Source organism: Thalassophryne amazonica, chromosome 19 (assembly GCF_902500255.1).
Source record: "Thalassophryne amazonica chromosome 19, fThaAma1.1, whole genome shotgun sequence".
Lineage (NCBI taxonomy): Eukaryota > Metazoa > Chordata > Actinopteri > Batrachoidiformes > Batrachoididae > Thalassophryne > Thalassophryne amazonica.
Window position 1 is genome coordinate 13,595,736 of NC_047121.1, and position 22,386 is coordinate 13,618,121.

The 22,386-nt window shown below is 41.3% G+C and overlaps 2 protein-coding genes across 5 annotated transcripts in view; both read left to right on the forward strand.

The window, feature by feature from the left end:
* rab11fip5a (RAB11 family interacting protein 5a (class I)) overlaps window positions 1-4,638 on the forward strand; it is a 57,237-nt gene extending 52,599 nt beyond the window's left edge. For both annotated transcript variants that reach the window (XM_034159973.1, XM_034159974.1), the window contains 2 exons: window positions 2,322-2,478; window positions 3,861-4,638. In XM_034159973.1, coding sequence (XP_034015864.1) covers window positions 2,322-2,478; window positions 3,861-4,118 — 415 coding nt within the window. In that variant the 3' untranslated portion in view covers window positions 4,119-4,638. The remainder of the gene's footprint in view (window positions 1-2,321; window positions 2,479-3,860) is intronic.
* Window positions 4,639-8,716: 4,078 nt separating this feature from the next.
* Window positions 8,717-22,386, forward strand: part of sfxn5a (sideroflexin 5a) — a 102,569-nt gene continuing 88,899 nt past the window's right edge. For 2 of the 3 annotated variants that reach the window (XM_034159976.1, XM_034159977.1), the window contains exon 1: window positions 8,717-8,829. In XM_034159976.1, the coding sequence (XP_034015867.1) occupies window positions 8,782-8,829 (48 nt within the window). In that variant the 5' untranslated portion in view covers window positions 8,717-8,781. The remainder of the gene's footprint in view (window positions 8,830-22,386) is intronic. The other variant, XM_034159978.1, reaches the window with a different exon arrangement.

Consider the following 22,386-nt stretch of genomic DNA (forward strand, 5'->3'; position numbering starts at 1 on the left):
ATGTTTTCTCAGAATGCAAAAGATGAAGAACCACACCACACTTTTTCTGGGTCAGGCAGCTCGAAACTTCTCAGTCACCCTTCATAAGTGGGCCCGCATTGGGTTGGAGAACTAACACCATCACAGGCTAAATAAAGTGCACTCCAAAAGTATTGGGCCACTTTATTTTACAAGTTTGAATTTATTTACGCCATATCAAATGCAAAACATAAATACTCACAAGTCCCCAGCTGAGCGCGACTACCTTGGAGTTTGGCTTTAATATTTTTAATTAATTTATATCTACGTAGTTGTAGAGATTTGCTTTGAGTTTAAGGAGGATAGTAAGTCCCTTTGGCTGCTCCCTTGTTTTGCACTCGGGGTCGCCACAACAAATCCAAGGTGGATCTGCATGTTTAATTGACACAGGTTTTACGCCGGATGCCCTTCCTAACGCAACTCTGCATTACATGGAGAAATGTGGCAGGGGTGGGATTTGAACCCGGAACCTTCTGCACTGAAACCAAGCGCATTAACCACTTGGCCGAGGATAATTTCAGAAATTTTTATTTTGAGAAACCTGATTTATTGTGTTTGAAATGGCATAAACAAATTAAAATGTGTGAAATATCAAGTGGCCTAATACTTTTGGGGGGCACTGTAGCTATACAATATAAGCCCATGGGGCAAATACTTCTTGCCACCACAGAATAAGAGAAAATATTAGAAGTGCCTGGTAGCATTGGGAGGAACCCATAGATGCATGTTTACCTCAGTAAATGTGAAGAAACTTTAAAATGACTGACTATACAACCAGACTTACCTTAGTCTTATTCGGTGTACCCCCCAATCTGATGATTTCTGGTAATAATTTCTTCACACCACCTCCCCATATAAACTCTGTCCTGTGACTGTCTAAATAAATTATGCAATGTGGGATTTATCAATCAGTCATACTGCACGCAGGGCAAAATTTTCATGTTGGCACAATGGGGAACTATTTTGCTGCTTTATTAACCGACCACGAGTCAGAATCATCAATAAGGTGAAAAACAGACTTTTTACCCTAAAAGTTGTTGAATGAATTGAAGGCTGTTATCCAATTAGCAGTAATAATATTAGTAGTAATTGTAAAATTGAACAACTGCATTCATGATCATACTACATGCGGTTCAGGCTGAGTCCAGCTGAGTCGTTCCTTTGACCATATTTGCAAGTCAGGCCAATGACAGCCCAGAGCACTCACACTAGTCAAATAAACTGAACTTTGGGAGGTGTAATATGCTGTAATATGATTTAGAATGACTCGTGAGCATACACCATAAATCCCTACAAACTGACTTTTGATTAAGGGCGCATTGTTTTTGCTTAGAACCATAATGAAGCTTTCACGGTTGCCTTTTAAGCATCCAAAAAGAGAGGTAACATTAAATTCTTGCCTGTATGATAATGGAAGTAAAACTAGTTTTTCTAGTCTTGCGTTTTCATCTCATTTGGGATGGCATATCTGCCAGCTGCTGGATGGTTTGTGGATGCTGGATTACTGGTGGATTAGTTGCAGATATGGATGGTAATGAGCAAGGCACTCGTTTTACCCTCAGAAATGTACTAAATAAGACAAACTTATTTCTGATTGTAATGGTTACATTGTGAAACTGAAATTACTCAAATGTCATAGTCATAATTTGACACTACCCTGCAGTAAGGAAGGCTCGAGGTCATGTACCTAAGCTTAAAAAAAGGTCTTTAGAATTACTATCATAGCCTGGCTTTCATAAATTGATTTAAAGAAAGGAGGGAGAAAAAAACAAACTCAGCTGGTCAACCTGAAGGAGACTCGTGGATTATTGATTATTGGACCTGGCACAAAATAGAGTGGAGAATAATTTAATCTCACCTACAATGTGGCCATTTGGGATCAAACCCGAGTCTCGATTCATAGGAACAGACTGTTGTATGGACCACAAAATTCTCTCTCTCTCAAAACCCCTTCAAAATGGCCATTAGACAAACATTTTTGCAATTAAAAAAAAAAATACACTGCAGAAATCATGCAGTGCAAATGATTTTTACATATTGGGGGAACATTGCACAGTTTTCAAACTGCTACAAATTAAAACACATTGCAGTATTTAATCACTAAATTATGACATTTTTTGATGATTTCTCATGCAGTCTGATTGTATTACATCAAATCATAGCTATGATGAGGTGTTGTAGCTGGACTACTGGGACCTCCAGTCAGACAGGGTGCAGTTCATCATCTCAGGCAAAGTGTCTCACTGCTGTAATCATCTATACCCGACTTTCTGTTGTTAATGCATGTTTTGGTTGGCCTCCAGCCCCCACCCAGTGAAGCCCCTGACCACTGCCACGTTGGCTGAGGAGAAGTGGACTGAGGGCCGGTCAGTGCTGGCCACAGGCCTGGAGAAACTCAAGTCTACCATCACCCCTGGGAGAAGCAACCATGTCACAGAGCAGGAAGCAGACAGGAAGAAGGTGAGGGATGTCTTCTTCACGGTCATACTAATAAAACAATGCTGCCCTACAGAGGCTGAAACGTGGTGTACTTTTGGACACATGACTTTAACATCATGTTTGTGACAGGACAAAGACTCCATTCATCTCATTCATGCGCGGCACACTCCGAGCACAGCGCACTCCGAGCGCCGATCGACAGGCTGACACCCCGCTGAAACAACCATATCATTTCCAACGTGAAGCTTTGTTGATCCGGGATGTTGTCTGACTTCCACAAAAAAGGCATAAGGCGTGGACAAAAAGGCATAAGGCTTCATCACGGCGTTGCTTTGCGCCATGCGGCTCTGCCGCAACGCGCGGAATTCCTCCGCATGTCTGTCTCAATGTGCCAAAAAAGTGCTGATGTCCACGTCTTCTGCAATTTCTGTGCTAGTCAGAGGACATCCCGGATAAAACACAGCGTCCAGTTTAGAAATGAATGGCACATTCCGCTGTTACAGGAGTTTTTGTCATGGAAAGAGGAGCGGAGGAATTCCGTGCGTCGCGGCGGTGCCACATGGCGCAAAGCAACGCCGTGATGAAGCCTCACAGGACATGTTCTGGCATGTCCAGCTCATGCACAATTTCTCGGATAGTCACACGACTAAAAAGCCACCGACAGCCGTCTGAAATCCATCTCAAAGCCGTCCTGTGAGACCAACACGGAGGTGGTTTTGTCCCGCGCCATGAGTGGCACGGTGGCGCATCCGTCCGCTTCTTTTTCCATGAAAAAAAAACTCCTGTAACAGTGGAATGTGCCGAAAAAGTGCTGATGTCCACGCCTTATTCCATTTTTGTGGAAGTCAGATGACGTCCCGGATCAACAAAGCCTTCACGTTGGAAATGATCTGGTTGTTTCAGCGGGGTGTCAGCCTGTCGATCAGCGCTCGGAGTGCGCCGCACTCTCAGACGCTGTGGGCGGTCTTTAAACCGGCTGGAGCACTCCTTAATCTGTGTAATCCCCATAAAATGGTCCCTGAAAGCCATCTGAATTTTCCGAATGGTGTCCACCTGGAGGTCTCTCACAGTTTCTGGAAAAAATTTGATGCAGCAAAGCTCCAAATCGTTCAGACATTTATTCGCAATAAAAATCTGACGAGAGGGGTGGACCACTGCTCACACAAAGCCTGCTCACAGGCGAATGACGCAACCGACAGGCGTCAAAAAACTCACGCAGGCGCACGAAGGTTCAAGCATGGCTGATGCAATCACACGTGATTCAAATCCATATGGCTTTTGCAAAAAATAAAAAGGTCCGATACTTTTCTAACAGACCTCGTACGTGGAGACCAAGACTATCACGAGAGCATGGTTACTGACTCCTCACTGTGTCCTGTTTTGCTCTCTTTCTTTATCTTCAGTCTCTGACAGAAGGAGCGGGCTTGTACTACCATCTGACCCACAACGAACTGGTTGCCCTGCTGGTGCAGCGGGAGGCGGAGCTGGAGAAACAGAAGGCGGAGCTTGAGCGACAAGCAGCTCTGCTGGCCAAGCGGGAGGTGGAGCTGAAGAAACTGAAGCCGCAAGTTAGAGATCTAGAGGACTACATTGACACACTGCTGGTGCGCATCATGGAGCAGAAGCCCACCCTCCTGCAAGTGCGCTCCAAGTTCAAATGACCAAGGGCTTAAAAGAGTTCAGAGTCCAGTCCGTATCTGTTCACTCGACCCTCCACAGCAGCTCTCTAGTCTTTTCCCTGCTATGCTGTGCTTTTTGATACAAACATTTAGGCACTGAGATGTTGAAGCGGTCTTTTCCTGCCGGCATGCTGTACTGTACTGAGACGAGTCCTCGCAGCCGAGGGGTTTGGATCTTGCAGGTTTGAATGTAGCAGGTTCTCAGGTTGTTTTCAGGTCACGCAGCCTGTTGGTTTGAAGCTCACGAAGAAATGAGCCAAGTGGGTTTGACACCCAGATACTTCCATTTTGGGATCCTGGTTGTAGAAACATTGCTTCAGCTGTCGCTATGATCACCTTATTACAAAAGAGAGAAACTGTAGTATTTCAGTCCATAATTCCTGATGTCCGAACAGTGGATTTTTAAATATGCACACCTCTCCAAAAATGTCACACTTCCTGCATGGAGAGAAGATCTAAAAACTTGAAGGTCATCCCTGATGGTTATTTATTTTATGTTTTAGTCCATTAACTACAAATGTTGTGGGTATTTTTTTAAACAGTTTCTTTTAAAATTTCTTATCTAACTTCCACTTTTAGTTATTTAATGTAGCATTAAAATACTTCAGTGACCCAGTTTAGTGATGTTATCCCAATAATTAATTTTATCAGTATACATTTAAGTACTTTGTTGACCCCCCCACCCCCACCTCCCCAAAAAGAAAATAAATTGACTGTCTGGGAAGCCATGCCACCTAATATCTACACCCCCCCCCCCCCCCCACAAATAAAATAAAAAAAAAACTGAAAAGTTTGGAATCTGATTGCATCTTTGAACAGCAGCCGACAATCAGAATGTGGATTTTGAAGAATCCAGTATACATGAGGACTCACACCTGCAGTACATCACAACACTTACAATGCCTCATTCACATAATCAGTTGGTTCACTATACTGCAGTGGATTTTAGCAAAGTTTTTAAGTATTTGCAACAGTAACCAATTACTTTTTTTTAAGAGTATGGAGTCCAAAATCTGCAGTCACACTGCTCTGTGCACACAGCTTTATTATCTTAGCTTGTAGTTAATGGGTTAAAACAGCTCTTCAGGGGTTCATGCATATATAATACCAGTCACATATGTTGCAGAAAATAAAAAAAGGGCGGTTTCAGCCCCACGGTTTGCTTACAACAGGAATATTCTGCACACACAGACAGAGAATTGTATGATTTAATATCAAGCTCCGTCCTTATTTCACTGGAAAGATCAAGCCAACTGAAAGTAATATGACCACTTCAGTATGATCGCATGTGGCTTTTTTTTTTTTTTTTTTTTTGTAGATGGTCCACATGTTTTGGATTGACATTCTACATTACATTGAGCGCGCACTAGTTTTTCAAACTATAAACCAAGTGTTGGGTGTCAAACAGCAGCCTTGTCATGTGCACATTTCTAGGAACTGATTGTAGCTTATGAATATTCAGTGTTCTTAGCCAGTATGTGAAATGAGATTATGTTCAGCACGCAGTAAGTGCTTTCTAGATCTCTTTTGTTGCTCTTTTTTTTTTTTTTCCTTTTCTTCTTCCTTGTTCCTGCTTCTTTCCCGTGGGCATGCCTTGAATACACATGTAATGCTCTTTCACATAAGATAACAGATTCTTGTGTGGATGACGGTGTTACCAGTTGGAAAACAGTATCGATCATCTTCCTGCCAGTATCGATGTCAGACATCACAGCTTCTCTGATTTCGAACTTTGCCTTGCCAACGCGACTCCGCTGCGGCTGCTGAGAAAATCCCTCACTGTTCACGTCACATCAGTTTCTGCTCTGGTACACACATACGTGCACGTTTTCAGGTGTTACAAAGGGATATACTGTTTAATTTACAGGGTATATGCCGTATTGAAATGCCAAATGCTGCCTTATTTTTGTTGTAACATTCATTTTTTTTTTGTTTTGTTTTGTTTAAATTTAGCACTTAATTTTTGTGGGGGGGGGGGGGGGGGGCAGCTTTCAAAAAGCCATTTGGTGCAAGTTTTTTCTTTTCTTCTTCTGATCTTTGGTTGTGTAAAGTTTGGACGACAGCACAGACAAATTGTACACATACCAGCACAATACAAGCAGTATTTCCTATTAGTCTATGAGCCAGTCATCAATTTGACCTAATCTTTAGCACTTAAGGTGACGAAACAACACTTAGAATCCAGCCTCAGTGTATTATGGCCTACACAAAAATGTATAATAGCCGTCCCAGGGTGGTAGCTGTAGCCAGCTAGGGGTCAATGAAGAATTACACAGAGGTCAAGCTGTAAAAATGCTTTGATCAAGTTGAAAAATATACTACATTATTTGTCTGATCATAACGTTTCCAAAAAGGTAGTTTGTACTATCTGTGATGGAATGTTCTGGAGTTATGGGGTAAAAACAGCAAAAAGGCTAAAGTTCCTCCAATTTCCGTAAAAAATGATGCCAATTATTGGTTGAAATGAAAGGATTAATAAATGAAATAGTTTTGACTGTGTTGAATGCTTGGTCTCCAAAGCAAAGGTCAAACAAGGTTGACGTCCATTGGATTCTATGAGTTGTGACATATGTTACCCTGTAACATGATGTAACCCTAAGCATGACATGGTGCAAACTATTCCTTTTTAGAACCCTATTAACCCAAACAATAATTTGCATTTTTTTTTTACTGAAATTGGAGCAACTTTAACTTTTGACCCCTGTACAAACTGAAACTGACCTTTCTTCTTTCTTCATTGACCCCTAGCTGGCTACAGCTATCACCCTGGGATGGCTATCATACATTTTTGTGTAGACCATGGTACGCTGAGGCTGGATTCAAAGTGTCGTTACGTCACCTTATGTGGTACCAAAAATCTGCTTGGCCCATGGACTATATGAAAAGTTTGAGTGGGAGCAAGCCAAGCCTTTATCACTTAATCCTTGGAACAGACTGATACACCCAAACCTTTCACACCTTTAACAGCATTTGTGGATGTTGCTACACTTGATGAGAACTTTACTCTGCTGTCAGTGTAGTTAGATCTACTTCACACCGTACTTCACTTTGTAATTGCTCTCTATGATTTAAACACACTTGTCTTACTTCGTCAACACAATGAAGACTAATTAGTGAGCTTGAAGGATACAAATCCTCCACAAACAGCCTTGTTCTCTCATTTATGCTGTGCAAACGCAATATCAAGTGAATAAATGACTGTTGAGACATTAAATGTGGCCGTGCAATTCTGAAACGCAAAATTATCTCTGTGTCTTCCGTTTTAGAATCTTTTATTTAAGTTTAAATTGATTGTAATTTGACCTGACTGCATACCTGGTGGATTGTATAAGACTGGAAAGTTTACAATTTGTGATGCAATTCTGTTTCACATATTTTGTATATTTAATAAAGAATATTTTGTTTCTTGCGCACTGTATTCTGTTGTCATATAATACTTTTGTTTTACCACTCAAATAATGACTTTCACCAACATTGGCCATCATGCGTTGACTGCCTACAGTTGAGTCCATAGGTATTTGGACAGTAATATAATTTGCCCCTGTACCCCGCCACAGTGAAAATGAACTACAGTATCTGCTCACCAGATTTCATTGAAATCTGTTCATTGCTTTTTGAGTTATCCTGCTAACAATCAAACTAACATACCACAGCCAATCCTTCATTTTGACAGCAGTTAGGTAATGGACAAACTAAATATAAGGATTATTGTTACGATAAATCATCACTTTTACAGCCAATTTAGACAAGTCAGACAATGGATACATTAATAATTCCAAGTCACAGAATATATCTTATCAATCATGAGGAAAAACGCTATGGCAATGTGTGTTAAATCAATCTGGAGTTAGGCAGTCCTCAAAAACTGAGTGGCTGTACAATAAGGAGATGAGTGACAAAAGCCACCAAGAGATGTAGGACAACTCTGGAGGTCTTACAGGCTTCTTTGGCTGTGACTGAAGAAACTGCATTGTGTAATGTTTGTCTGTTGAATGTCTTTTGCCAAAATAACTGAAATGAGAAGCCATGTGATACCAAATGTGAGCTATTTGGATTTTTACTAGACTTTACATAATACATTGTATTATGTTAAATATCTAATGTTAAACATTAGAACAGTAATGATAAAGCTGCACAATGTTGACCTTTTCTTTTTAACCTTTACAGAAATAACCGTGAATTAAATCACAGTCAATATATTATTTTTGACAAACAGTTGTTTTTGAACAGAGCTGGTTTGGATGGTATTATGCACTTCCTTTGTAAAGTGTTTTTGTGTAGAGTCACAGCTGCCATGAGGGGGCAATGTTCCCCTTTAGAAACTGTGTTACGTTCTTTCTAAAACAGTTTGCCATTATTTTACAACTCAAACAACAATAACAACACTTTTCTTTATTATAACCAACAGTACCTGCTTGATCACGCCTCATTTTCAGGCATAATAGCTCTTCCTGATGTGCCGAGTACTTTTCATCACAGACGAAGAAAACGTGTAATAACGTTCTGGGAAATGTAGTCACGCAGACCCTCTGTTTTGAGAATGATGGTTGATGAAAAACTACATTACCCATAATGCAACATCGCCGTACAGTGATCTCGCAGCTTGTGTTTCAGCAAGTGGTTCGGTTTGTGTGTTTTTATCAACATGTATGAATATCCGACGTTCCAGTATGGAAAGTCTCGTTTTGATCAGGTATGTTCATTTTAAATATGACTGAACAGGAACAAGCAGCAGTACTATATTGCACACTAAGCTGTAGTACGAAAACATTTTAGTGGCATCTTTTATTTGCTAAATTAGCTTTACAATTTGGTGTCAATTTGTATGTCTAACCAATCATGAACCGTATTAAATTTACACAGAAAATGAATGTCAAACGAAAGTACAACACTGCACTGACTGTGGGTTGGGGCGGACTTTACACCGAGCGCCCTCTGGTGGCCATTTGTGGCCGATGAAAACAGCGCCGAGGTCAATACATATGGGTTGCTGCGGAGCCACGTCACTTCCGGCGAAGTGGCCAATCCGAAGGCGAGTGGCCGCCCGATGAAATCAAGCTCGGGCTGCATTGATTGTCATCTGAAACTCTGGTTTTATTTTGTCTCTAACTTGCTTCTAGCAGCCAGCTGACAGGTCTCACTGCCTGGAACGACGAGATTTGTACACCAAGCTGACCTAAAATGAACCACTGTACATTAAATTAACTTTATTAACGAGTCTGACCCGTTTGAAAAGTGACCATATTACATGTATTTGTATCGAGCTCTGAATGTTTTCATTGGCCAAAACTGGCCACCAGAGGGTGCTCAATGTAAAGTCCGCAGCAACCCATAGGGGAAACCGGGGCACAGTGGATCAGGAATGTTGCATACAGCAAGTTATTGTTTATAAGGCTGTGTTAATAATGTCTCCCCAAGTGTAATTTACAGGTGTTTAAAATCAGTTTTAAAATTTTTGATTCACTGTGCCCCGGACACTAATTCATGAGGAACAGTGAATCAGTGTCCGGGACACAGTGAATCAACTTAGAATATAATAAAAAAACACATAATTATACAGATTTCTTCAAAATTATTTATACTGATGCATATGCAAACTATAATCCAGCAAACCAGCTATGTAATGTGTGAGTGTCTTATATAGTGACATAAGTCCTTTAGAAACTATTATAAATACAACTGTCATAATTTCTGCTCAAATGTGAAAACAGTTGTTTATATACACAAATGATAGAAATAATTCATGGAGAAATAAATGTATAAGCTTCAACAAGTAACATTTGCCATCCACTTGTTACTGGGTCTTAGTAAATCACTTTCTAGACTGATTCACTGTGCCCCGGGTGCATGTGACACACATGAGTCATGTTATCAAATAGCTGATAGTCTGGAGAAGACATAACACATGCTCATCAGTTGGATGGGGTAGTCTTCTAACTAATAACAATTTTTTGGGCCACCTTTCCTCTGTTGTGAGACATAAATACAAATACACTGACATCCACAAAATTTACTTTTGATAGAAAAAAACTGACTTTACTTGCCACTTAGTTTTACCCTTAATGTATTCAAAAACAAAACACTAATTTATAAGGGGGATGTCTTTATGCATGGCATAACTGCATAGTTATGCCATGCATAACTTATGCATGGCATAACTGCTGCAAATATATATGTAGTTTTGCACATATAGCTACTGATTCACTGTGCCCTGTGATTCACCATGCCCCAGTTTCCCCTACACGTAATTCTGATCCAATTACATTTGTTCCGCAAATCTGATTGGTTAATCGTGTGAGATTTCAGACCATAAAATATCTTTTTGATGGTGGCAAAATATTCAACCATTTCACATTTGATGTATTACTCCGCGCCCTGACTGCTTTGCCAGGCAGATGTCAATATTTGACCATTTCACATTTGATGTACAACTCCAATTCCAATGAAGTTGGGACGTTGTGTGACATGTAAATAAAAACAGAATACAATGATTTGCAAATCCTCTTCAATCTATATTTAATTGAATACACCACAAAGACAAGATATTTAATGTTCAAACTGATAAACTTTATTGTTTTTGTGCAAATATTTGTTAATTTTGAAACGCGGAAGTATGAATTCTCAACCTCAGATTCCCCACTTCATTGGAAGTGAGGTCTATCTGCCCCAACCCATAGTCTGGGCAGGGGGGGGCGTAGCGAGTGTCTCCAACTCAGAAAAAGTGCAATTAAACTGATTTTAACAATTAAATCAAAGTTGGAAACTTCATATGTGTAGACCTCAGTCACCGATCTGATGTTGCACCAAAATAGTTGTGCTCACAGTGAGGGGTCTATTTAAAATGGTGCCAAATCAATCAATCAACTTTTTTCTTATATAGCGCCAAATCACAACAAACAGTTGCCCCAAGGCGCTCCATATTGTAAGGCAAGGCCATACAATAATTATGAAAAACCCCAACGGTCAAAACGAACCCCTATGAGCAAGCACTTGGCCACAGTGGGAAGGAAAAACTCCCTTTTAACAGGAAGAAACCTCCAGCAGAACCAGGCTCAGGGAGGGGCAGTCTTCTGCTGAGACTGGTTGGGGCTGAGGGAAAAAAACAGGAAAAAGACATGCCGTGAAGGGGGGCAGAGATCGATCACTAATGATTAAATGCAGAGTGATGCATACGGAGCAAAAAGAGAAAGAAACAGTGCATCATGGGAACCCCCCCACAATCTACGTCTAAAGCAGCATAACCAAGGGATGGTCCAGGGTCACCCGATCCAGCCCTAACTATAAGCCTTAGCGAAAAGGAAAGTTTTAAACCTAATCTTAAAAGTAGAGAGGGTGTCTGTCTCCCTGATCTGAATTGGGAGCTGGTTCCACAGGAGAGGAGCCTGAAAGCTGAAGGCTCTGCCTCCCATTCTACTCTTACAAACCCTAGGAACTACAAGTAAGCCCGCAGTCTGAGAGCGAAGCGCTCTAATGGGGTAATATGGTACTACGAGGTCCCTAAGATAAGATGGGACCTGATTATTCAAAACCTTATAAGTAAGAAGAAGAATTTTAAATTCTATTCTAGAATTAACAGGAAGCCAATGAAGAGAGGCCAACACGGGTGAGATATGCTCTCTCCTGCTAGTCCCCGTCAGTACTCTAGCTGCAGCATTCTGAACCAACTGAAGGCTTTTTAGGGAACTTTTAGGACAACCTGATAATAATGAATTACAATAGTCCAGCCTAGAGGAAATAAATGCATGAATTAGTTTTTCAGCATCTCTCTGAGACAAGACCTTTCTGATTTTAGAGATATTGCGTAAATGCAAAAAGGCAGTCCTACATATTTGTTTAATATGCGCTTTGAATGACATATCCTGATCAAAAATGACTCCAAGATTTCTCACAGTATTACTAGAGATCAGGGAAATGCCATCCAGAGTAACGATCTGGTTAGACACCATGCTTCTAAGATTTGTGGGGCCAAGTACAATAACTTCAGTTTTATCTGAGTTTAAAAGCAGGAAATTAGAGGTCATCCATGTCTTTATGTCTGTAAGACAATCCTGCAGTTTAGCTAATTGGTGTGTATCCTCTGGCTTCATGGATAGATAAAGCTGGGTATCATCTGCGTAACAATGAAAATTTAAGCAATACCGTCTAATAATACTGCCTAAGGGAAGCATGTATAAAGTGAATAAAATTGGATAAAATTGGTCCTAGCACAGAACCTTGTGGAACTCCATAATTAACTTTAGTCTGTGAAGAAGATTCCCCATTTACATGAACAAACTGTAATCTATCAATCAATCAACTTGTTTCTTATATAGCGCCAAATCACAACAAACAGTTGCCCCAAGGCGCCCCAAGGGAAAGAACCAGGAAAAAGAGATCGATCACTAATGATTAAATGCAGAGTGATGCATACGGAGCAAAAAGAGAAAGAAACAGTGCATCATGGGAACCCCCCCACAGTCTACGTCTAAAGCAACATAACCAAGGGATGGTCCAGGGTCACCCGATCCAGCCCTAACTATAAGCCTTAGCGAAAAGGAAAGTTTTAAGCCTAATCTTAAAAGTAGAGAGGGTATCTGTCTCCCTGATCTGAATTGGGAGCTGGTTCCACAGGAGAGGAGCCTGAAAGCTGAAGGCTCTGCCTCCCATTCTACTCTTACAAACCCTAGGAACTACAAGTAAGCCCGCAGTCTGAGAGCGAAGCGCTCTAATGGGGTAATATGGTACTACGAGGTCCCTAAGATAAGATGGGACCTGATTATTCAAAACCTTATAAGTAAGAAGAAGAATTTTAAATTCTATTCTAGCATTAACAGGAAGCCAATGAAGGGAGGCCAACACGGGTGAGATATGCTCTCACCCGTCTCATCTATTAGACAAATATGATTCAAACCACCGCAGCGCAGTGCCTTTAATACCTATGACATGCTCTAATCTCTGTAATAAAATTTTATGGTCAACAGTATCAAAAGCAGCACTGAGGTCCAACAGAACAAGCACAGAGATAAGTCCACTGTCCGAAGCCATAAGAAGATCATTTGTAACCTTCACTAATGCTGTTTCTGTACTATGATGAATTCTAAAACCTGACTGAAACTCTTCAAATAGACCATTCCTCTGCAGGTGATCAGTTAGCTGTTTTACAACTACCCTCTCAAGAATCTTTGAGAGAAAAGGAAGGTTGGAGATTGGCCTATAATTAGCTAAGATAGCTGGGTCAAGTGATGGCTTTTTAAGCAATGGTTTAATTACTGCCACCTTAAAGGCCTGTGGTACATAACCAACTAACAAAGATAGATTGATCATATTTAAGATTGAAGCATTAAATAATGGTAGGACTTCCTTGAGCAGCCTGGCAGGAATGGGGTCTAATAAACATGTTGATGGTTTGGATGAAGTAACTAATGAAAATAACTCAGACAGAACAATCGGAGAGAAAGAGTCTAACCAAATACCGGCATCACTGAAAGCAGCCAAAGATAACGATACATCTTTGGGATGGTTATGAGTAATTTTTTCTCTAATAGTCAAAATTTTGTTAGCAAAGAAAGTCATGAAGTCATTACTAGTTAAAGTTAATGGAATACTCAGCTCAATAGAGCTCTGACTCTTTGTCAGCCTGGTTACAGTGCTGAAAAGAAACCTGGGGTTATTCTTATTTTCTTCAATTAGTGATGAGTAGAAAGATGTCCTAGCTTTACGGAGGGCTTTTTTATAGAGCAACAAACTCTTTTTCCAGGCTAAGTGAAGATCTTCTAAATTAGTGAGACGCCATTTCCTCTCCAACTTACGGGTTATCTGCTTTAAGCTACGAGTTTGTGAGTTATACCACGGAGTCAGACACTTCTGATTTAAAGCTCTCTTTTTCAGAGGAGCTACAGCATCCAAAGTTGTCTTCAAAGAGGATGTAAAACTATTGACGAGATACTCTAACTCCCTTACAGAGTTTAGGTAGCTACTCTGCTCTGTGTTGGTATATGACATTAGAGAACATAAAGAAGGAATCATATCCTTAAACCTAGTTACAGCGCTTTCTGAAAGACTTCTAGTGTAATGAAACTTATTCCCCACTGCAGGGTAGTCCATCAGGGTAAATGTAAATGTTATTAAAAAATGATCAGACAGAAGGGAGTTTTCAGGGAATACTGTTAAGTCTTCTATTTCCATACCATAAGTCAGAACAAGATCTAAGATATGATTAAAGTGGTGGGTGGACTCATTTACTTTTTGAGCAAAGCTGATAGAGTCTAATAATAGATTAAATGCAGTGTTGAGGCTGTCATTCTCAGCATCTGTGTGGATGTTAAAATCGCCCAGTATAATTATCTTATCTGAGCTAAGCACTAAGTCAGACAAAAGGTCTGAAAATTCACAGAGAAACTCACAGTAACGACCAGGTGGACGATAGATAATAACAAATAAAACTGGTTTTTGGGACTTCCAATTTGGATGGACAAGACTAAGAGACAAGCTTTCAAATGAATTAAAGCTCTGTCTAGGTTTTTGATTAATTAATAAGCTGGAATGGAAGATTGCTGCTAATCCTCCGCCACGGCCCGTGCTACGAGCATTCTGACAGTTAGTGTGACTCGGGGGTGTTGACTCATTTAAACTAACATATTCATCCTGCTGTAACCAGGTTTCTGTTAGGCAGAATAAATCAATACGTTGATCAATTATTATATCATTTACCAACAGGGACTTAGAAGAGAGAGACCTAATGTTTAATAGACCACATTTAACTATTTTAGTCTGTGGTGCAATTGAAGGTGCTATATTATTTTTTTCTTTTTGAATTTTTATGCTTAAATAGATTTTTGCTGGTTATTGGTGGTCTGGGAGCAGGCACCGTCTCTACGGGGATGGGGTAATGAGGGGATGGCAGGGGGAGAGAAGCTGCAGAGAGGTGTATAAGACCACAGCTCTGCCTCCTGGTCCCAACGCTGGGACCAGGATGACAACATAAGTTGCCCCAAGGTACTTCATAAGGACAACAGGGCTATTTCACAGGGCACCACCCTACAACATTCACTCATGATCCAAAAAAGTGCAAAAACAGGATGAAACATCTTAATCTGGCTTGCCTCCTAACAGGCTGCCTTATAAAGTACAGACCTGGCAACTCTCATGAAAACGAAAGCTGTTCAATTTTCAAAAAAGTGGATCTCGATTTCAAATCTATTGAAATCGCATCCCGATTTGCTATTTGGGATTCAAAGGGGATAGGCCCATAAAGTCTATCCTTACCAACCCCCAAGCAAACACGTATGTAACATTGGTAAAGCGCCAGTCACAACCCACCGTGCGTTTTTTTTTCGCCGTACATTTTCTGCGGATGCCACGTCCACTACGTTTTTGTGAAAACGTACGGAGGCAGTAGCAAGAGGAGGGAGGGAGTACGTTCAACGCACGTCTCTAGGAGTGTAGTGATAAAGAGAGTTGACAATAAAACAGTGTGTGTGTGTGTGGGGGGGGGGGTCGGCTTTTCTTTTGATGTGTGTGTTATGAGCGGGACCGGAGCGGCAGGTGTTTTTCAGCGTCGGCGATGCATGAGCATGTCCAGCCTGCAGCGGTCAGTTGTACGAGTGTTTACTTGCCTCGAAAGGTTACAGCTACTTATCAGACTGAAGCTGTGGAGCGTGTGTTGCTGAAGTTTGGAAATAAAGTCCAAGTTCAAGTGAGAAGCTCCGTCATGCATGCAAGTCTGTCGGCCTCCATAGTATGTGGTGAGTGCCGTAATCCGTACTGCCTTCGTACGGATTTGGTTAATTCAATAGTAATTGAATGAAATGAAAATGTGCTGCTTTGAATCCGTACGGAGGCAGTACTCACAACGTGCGTCATCTGTACTGCTGGTGAATCCGCAGCCTGACCGCAGCGAAAGTTCTGCATGCACTAAAACCTCTACGGCGTGTCTGCGTGTGTCTGCGTGCTCCTAAATTTGTACTGAGGCAGTACTTACGACGTACGGATTTCCAAATTTAGCCCACGTTTTTGCAAGTAGACTGTACGCACGTGCAAGTACAGTGGGTTGTGACCACGGCTTAAGGAAAAACTCCCTCGGGTGTAATTTAAGGAAGAAGCCTCAAGCACACCTTATTCAGTGGCGTGACCAACTGGAAGGTTATACTAACAATAACAAAGATCAAATGAAGTGCAACAAAGAATTTTCAAACATGCAAAGCAAGAACAGAAAAGTTATAGTTCTTGTATGTAAAGTGTGATGGGTTTATGCAGTAAATGTATCTGAGGGGTATTGACTTGTGTTGTGGATCTTGGTATTCTCAAGGTTGGACATTACCCCAGTACCCTCTGGTGGTCGTTTTTGGTCAGTGAAAACATCACCGAGCTCAGTACAAATACATGTATTTTGGTCACTTTTCGAAGGGGTCAGACTCATCAATAAAGTTAATTTCAGGTCAGCTTGGTGTATAAATCTCATCGTTCCAGGCAATGATTGCTATCAGCTGGCTGATAGAAGCAAGTGAGAAACAATACCAAATCAGCTAATTTCAGTACAGCCTGAGTGTGTTTTCACCGAGTGGCCCATCACGGAAGTATGAATTCTCGCCTTCGGATTCGCCACTTCGCTGGAAGTGACGTGTACCTGACCACACCAATTGTTGTAAGTACGGCAATGGGTTACAAGAGGATAATCCCCCTCTCAAGATGGTGGATGAAAATATCCCAGAAAGGAGCTCTGTGTCCTTTTCTTGAGGAGATACGCTGAAATATATTTAGATCAGATGTCAAAACACAGACTTGGAATTATTGACTTCTGCCGAGCAATGGAAATTAGCTTTCTTTTTCACGTGCGTTCCAGATCAGTGGTTCGAACCATCGGCGATTCAAATGTTTTGGAACAGTGTTTCAAATTTGCTATGGGTAATTTGCAGCACATCCCCATTCACATGTTCTATCCATTGTTTATTTATGGTTTTACTTACCTCTTGTGTTGTACCGTATCCACATGCTAGACTTCCCCTGGCCAAGCATCAACCCTTTTTTCAGAAAGTTGGTTATATGTCCACCTTGAAATAAAATTATTTTTACACTAAAGTATACATTTTGCCAAGCCAAAATTAAATAATTTCATGACCCTAATATAGTAAAAAGCAAAAATAATGAGTTTTGACAATGGCTTTCTCATCCCTTCCGTGTCTTACCTGTGATGATGTCATCAGTGTGCGCTGGTAGAAGTTGTTGTGGATTGAAGTTTATGTTGAAATGTGCTCTTATTTTCAAAGACTCGTGCAAGAAAACGGAAAGTGTTCCAGGACAATAGCTAGCTTTGTGAGAATTAAGATTCTATAAGTTCAGTATTGTTGCAACAGCTAAATAAAGACTTGGCAGTTAATAAGCATAAAGAACCATTTGCTAGAATTTCTCAGCATTAAGACAACATGGTGGCAGAAGCAGTGAGCCACAGAGGAAAGGTAGGAGAGTTTAAAAAGTTTAGACATCTGTAAACAACAAGATTGGGGACGAAGAAGCTGTACTCCCCAGCTAGCAGCTAACCTTCCGAGTGCATCTCTGAATGCATCATTTACTCTTCAACCTCCAGAGGCATTTGACTTTTCAAAACCCTAGGACTGACATTTTGAGTGACAACTACTGAGTGGAGCGCCTTCGAAGCTTGCAGCGTTTCCCACTCAGAGGCCGCTGGATGCGGCCACTAGCTGTTGTGGAGGGCTCTGTGTGCTGTTTTGAGCATATTATGACAAATACCTGGAATACAACCCCTGGCAAAAATTATGGAATCACCGGCCTCGGAGGATGTTCATTCAGATGTTTAATTTTGTAGAAAAAAAGCAGATCACAGACATGAGACACAAAACTAAAGTCATTTCAAATGGCAACTTTCTGGCTTTAAGAAACACTATAAGAAATCAGGAAAAAAAATTGTGGCAGTCAGTAATGGTTACTTTTTTAGAACAAGCAGAGGGAAAAAATATGGAATCACTCAATTCTGAGGAAAAAATTATGGAATCATGAAAAACAAAAGAACGCTCCAACACATCACTAGTATTTTGTTGCACCACCTCTGGCTTTTATAACAGCTTGCAGTCTCTGAGGCATGGACTTAATGAGTGACAAACAGTACTCTTCATCAATCTGGCTCCAACTTTCTCTGATTGCTGTTGCCAGATCAGCTTTGCAGGTTGGAGCCTTGTCATGGACCATTTTCTTCAACTGCCACCAAAGGTTCTCAATTGGATTAAGAGCCGGACTATTTGCAGGCCATGACATTGACCCTATGTGTCTTTTTGCAAGGAATGTTTTCAGAGTTTTTCCTCTATGGCAAGATGCATTATCATCTTGAAAATTGATTTCATCATCACAGCTCTCCAAGGTGTGATCACTCCTTTTTAGATGCAGACTAACGAGCAGATCTGATTTGATGCAGGTGTTAGTTTTGGTGATGAAAATTTAAAATCAAATCAAAATCAAATCAATTTTATTTATATAGCGCCAAATCACAACAAACAGTTGCCCCAAGGCGCTTTATATTGTAAGGCAAAGCCATACAATAATTATGGAAAAACCCCAACGGTCAAAACGACCCCCTGTGAGCAAGCACTTGGCGACAGTGGGAAGGAAAAACTCCCTTTTAACAGGAGGAAACCTCCAGCAGAACCAGGCTCAGGGAGGGGCAGTCTTCTGCTGGGACTGGTTGGGGCTGAGGGAGAGAACCAGGAAAAAGACATGCTCCCCCACCACGATAAGGTGGTGAGGGGGAGCTAGAGGGGGGAGGTTGAGTAACATCAAGAAGGCTTTATCCAGTATATATACAGTCTGTGGATTGCTCACATGAAGGTGTGTGCTGCATCTAACAGGTGGCAGACACTTCTTTGGGATATTAGATGGGCCAAAAATAAATTTAATAGGGCAGTGCAGTCTTGTTTGAATCCCTGCATGATATCGCGGGATTTGACCACTTCTGGGGACAGCCTGCCGTTGTGCAACACAAACACAGCATCACCTTACATGGAAAAATGGTGTACTGTTTTGTTTTTGGCTGCAGTCACCGACTCAGTCATAAAAAGACCTCTTCTGAAAGTTCTTTGTTCTCTCACGATGTCCTGGGTCAACAGAGGCTTAAATTTGGAGGTTTTCAGCTCGAAACAGGCTGACGACGGCGCCTCGGACCGCTGCGCGACGTCCTGCTCTGTGGGAAGTCCTTAAAGCAACAGGAACACTCCATAATCTCTCATCAGCCGTTAAAATTTTCACTGAAAACCAGCTGAATTTCTCGAATGGTGTCCACTTCGATGTGCCTCACAGGTTCTGAAAAAATTTTGATCAAGCAAAGCGCCAGTCTCTCAGGAAGTTCCCAGACAAAAGAAATCCGACAAGAGGGGTGGACCACTCCTCACTCAAAGCCTGCCCACATGCGAATGATGCAACTGACAGGCGTGAAAAAACTCTTGATGTAATCGCACGTGATTCAAATCCATATAGTTTTTGAAAAAAATAAAAAGGTCGGATACTTTTCTAATAGACCTCATTTAATGTAAGGCAAAAGCCATACAATAATTACAGAAAAACCCCAACGGTCAAAATGACCCCCTATGAGCAATCACTTGGCGACAGTGGGAAGGAAAACTCCCTTTTAACAGGAAGAAACCTCCAGCAGAACCAGGCTCAGGGAGGGGCAGTCTTCTGCTGGGACTGGTTGTGGCTGAGGGGAGAGAATCAGGAAAAAGACATGCTGTGGAAGAGAGCAGAGATCAATCACCAATGATTAAAAGCAGAGTGGTGTATACAGAACAGAAAGAGGTGAATAAAAAGAAAAAACTTGGTGTATCAATGGAAACCCTCCAGCAGTCTAAGCCTATAGCAGCATAACTAAGGGATGGTTCAGGGTCACCTGATCCAGCCCTAACTATAAGCTTTTTCAAAAAGGAAAGTTTTAAGCTTAATCTTAAAAGTAGAGAGGGTGTCTGTCTCCCTAATCCGAATTGGGAGCTGGTTCCACAGGAGAGGAGCCTGAAAGCTGATGGCTCTGCCTCCCATTCTACTCTTACAAACCGTAGGAACTACAAGTAAGCCTGCAGTCTGAGAGCGAAGCGCTCTATTGGGGTGATATGGTACTATGAGGTCCCTAAGATAAGATGGGACCTGATTATTCAAAACCTTATAAGTAAGAAGAAGAATTTTAAATTCTATTCTGGAATTAACAGGGAGCCAATGAAGAGAAGCCAATATGGGTGAAATATGCTCTCTCCTTCTAGTCCCTGTCAGTACTCTAGCTGCAGCATTTTGAATTAACTGAAGGAACTTTTAGGACAACCTGATAATAATGAATTACAATAGTCCAGCCTAGAAGAAATAAATGCATGAAATAGCTTTTCAGCATCACTCTGAGACAAGACCTTTCTAATTTTAGAGATATTGTGCAAATGCAAAAAAGCAGTCCTACATATTTGCTTAATATGCGCATTGAAGGACATATCCTGATCAAAAATGACTCCAAGATTTCTCACAGTATTACTAGAGGTCAGGGTAATGCCATCCAGAGTAAGGATCTGGTTAGACACCATGTCAGAATGTGACTGCTCGTGTGGAAAAGTATTTGCAATGGCAGCATATGTTAAATACTAAATTGGGTCTCAAAATCTGACAGGTCACACATTGTTGCATGACACCGCTAAGGGCCCCTTCATACATAACACAATTGAAGTGGACTAGCCCACGGCCGGCTAATGTCACTTCCACCATGTAAATTGTAGTTTACATGACACAAAGAAATAGTGGAAATTAAATAAAACAAATAAGGGTGAAGGCGTGAACTCATTCTTGTGTGATCGCTTTGCTCATACGCTTTGCTGTGGACATACAGGGTCTGTCAGCTGACCGCCAACTGACAGCTGGATGTGACCGTGCATGCAAGGTGTTCCATTACAAACACAGACATCAGACAGATGCAGGACAAACACATAATAATATATTAGAGATGTACCCAATCCAAGATTCGGTTTCGGATTCGGCCGAACATTGGCCTTGTTGACGGGGTTCGGTTTCGGCCGAACCCTAGAGCACCAACCGAACCGAATCCTACCGCGCGTAAGCACAACGTGATTACGTCGTTAATGTTTAAGGCCGGGTTCACACGGCAGGATAATTAGGCCAATACCGGACCCAGTCTTCCCCTTCCGACAATCTTAAGGACGCCCCAACAATCGTGATGACACTATAATCTTATCAGATATTCCACCCATGTGTGATGTGTTAGAGCGCTCTGATCTGCTCGGAAGGGCATCAGGAGTGCTCCGATCGCAAATTGGGGATATTCAGCATGTTGGATTTTTTTGGCCCTATATCGCTGTGTGTGTTGTGTCTTTCGACCAAAACAAGCACGCAGCCTGCTGAATGTGATGTGCAGCCAATCAGAAAGGGAGGTGACGGACGCACGGAGCAGAAAATAAAATCAAAACAGCTGTTCTGACTTACCAGAAAGTCCTATGGTCCCGCTGTCTCCACTCCTTTAAAAAACGCCTTTTCTTTTTCTTTTTGTATTGTTTTTTCCCCTCTGTTTTAAATAGTCCACAAAGTATCTCTGTTTGTTTACTCTGAAGTCACGTTTAATCTCGAGAGATTTTGCGAGATTTCCTGTCTGAGCTGTGAATGTCCATGCGTGAAATCTGTTCGTGTGTGGTGTTGTTCTTACTGTGTGGCTAAACACCACACACTGTACGACCAAACCTGTTAGAGCTATAATTTTTTTTATCTTCACGTGTGTGGTCTCTCAGGTTTTGGAAACCTAAAGATAATTTTAAAATCCTGTCGTGTGAACCAGGCTTAAGAGAAGATGACCTTTTTGCTCTCTTTGTTCTTTGGAATGAACAGAACACTAAGCCTGTACACTGAATGGCTTTAAGCTTAACATTTCAGTGGGGTTCTCTAAGTGTGACTATATTGAAATAAAAAAATAATGGTAGAAGTTATTGCCTATGTTTTATCTTACTGTTAAAGAAAGGAAATACACTGTGCAATGGTTTTCATTGCATTATAATGTACTAGCTGATGATCGGAGTAGGATTCGGTATTCGTTTTCGGATTCGGCCAAATCTTACGCAGTGGATTCGGTATTCGGCAGAACCTTAAAAATCAGGATTCGGTACATCTCTATAATATATAGATAAAATTAAAATCACAGAACAAAGCAACAGAGAGTGAGCCTTTTTGTTCTGTGAGCTGCTAAGGTCCGTTGACAGAGGTGGGCATGTCCCCCTGCGATGTGCAGCTGTTC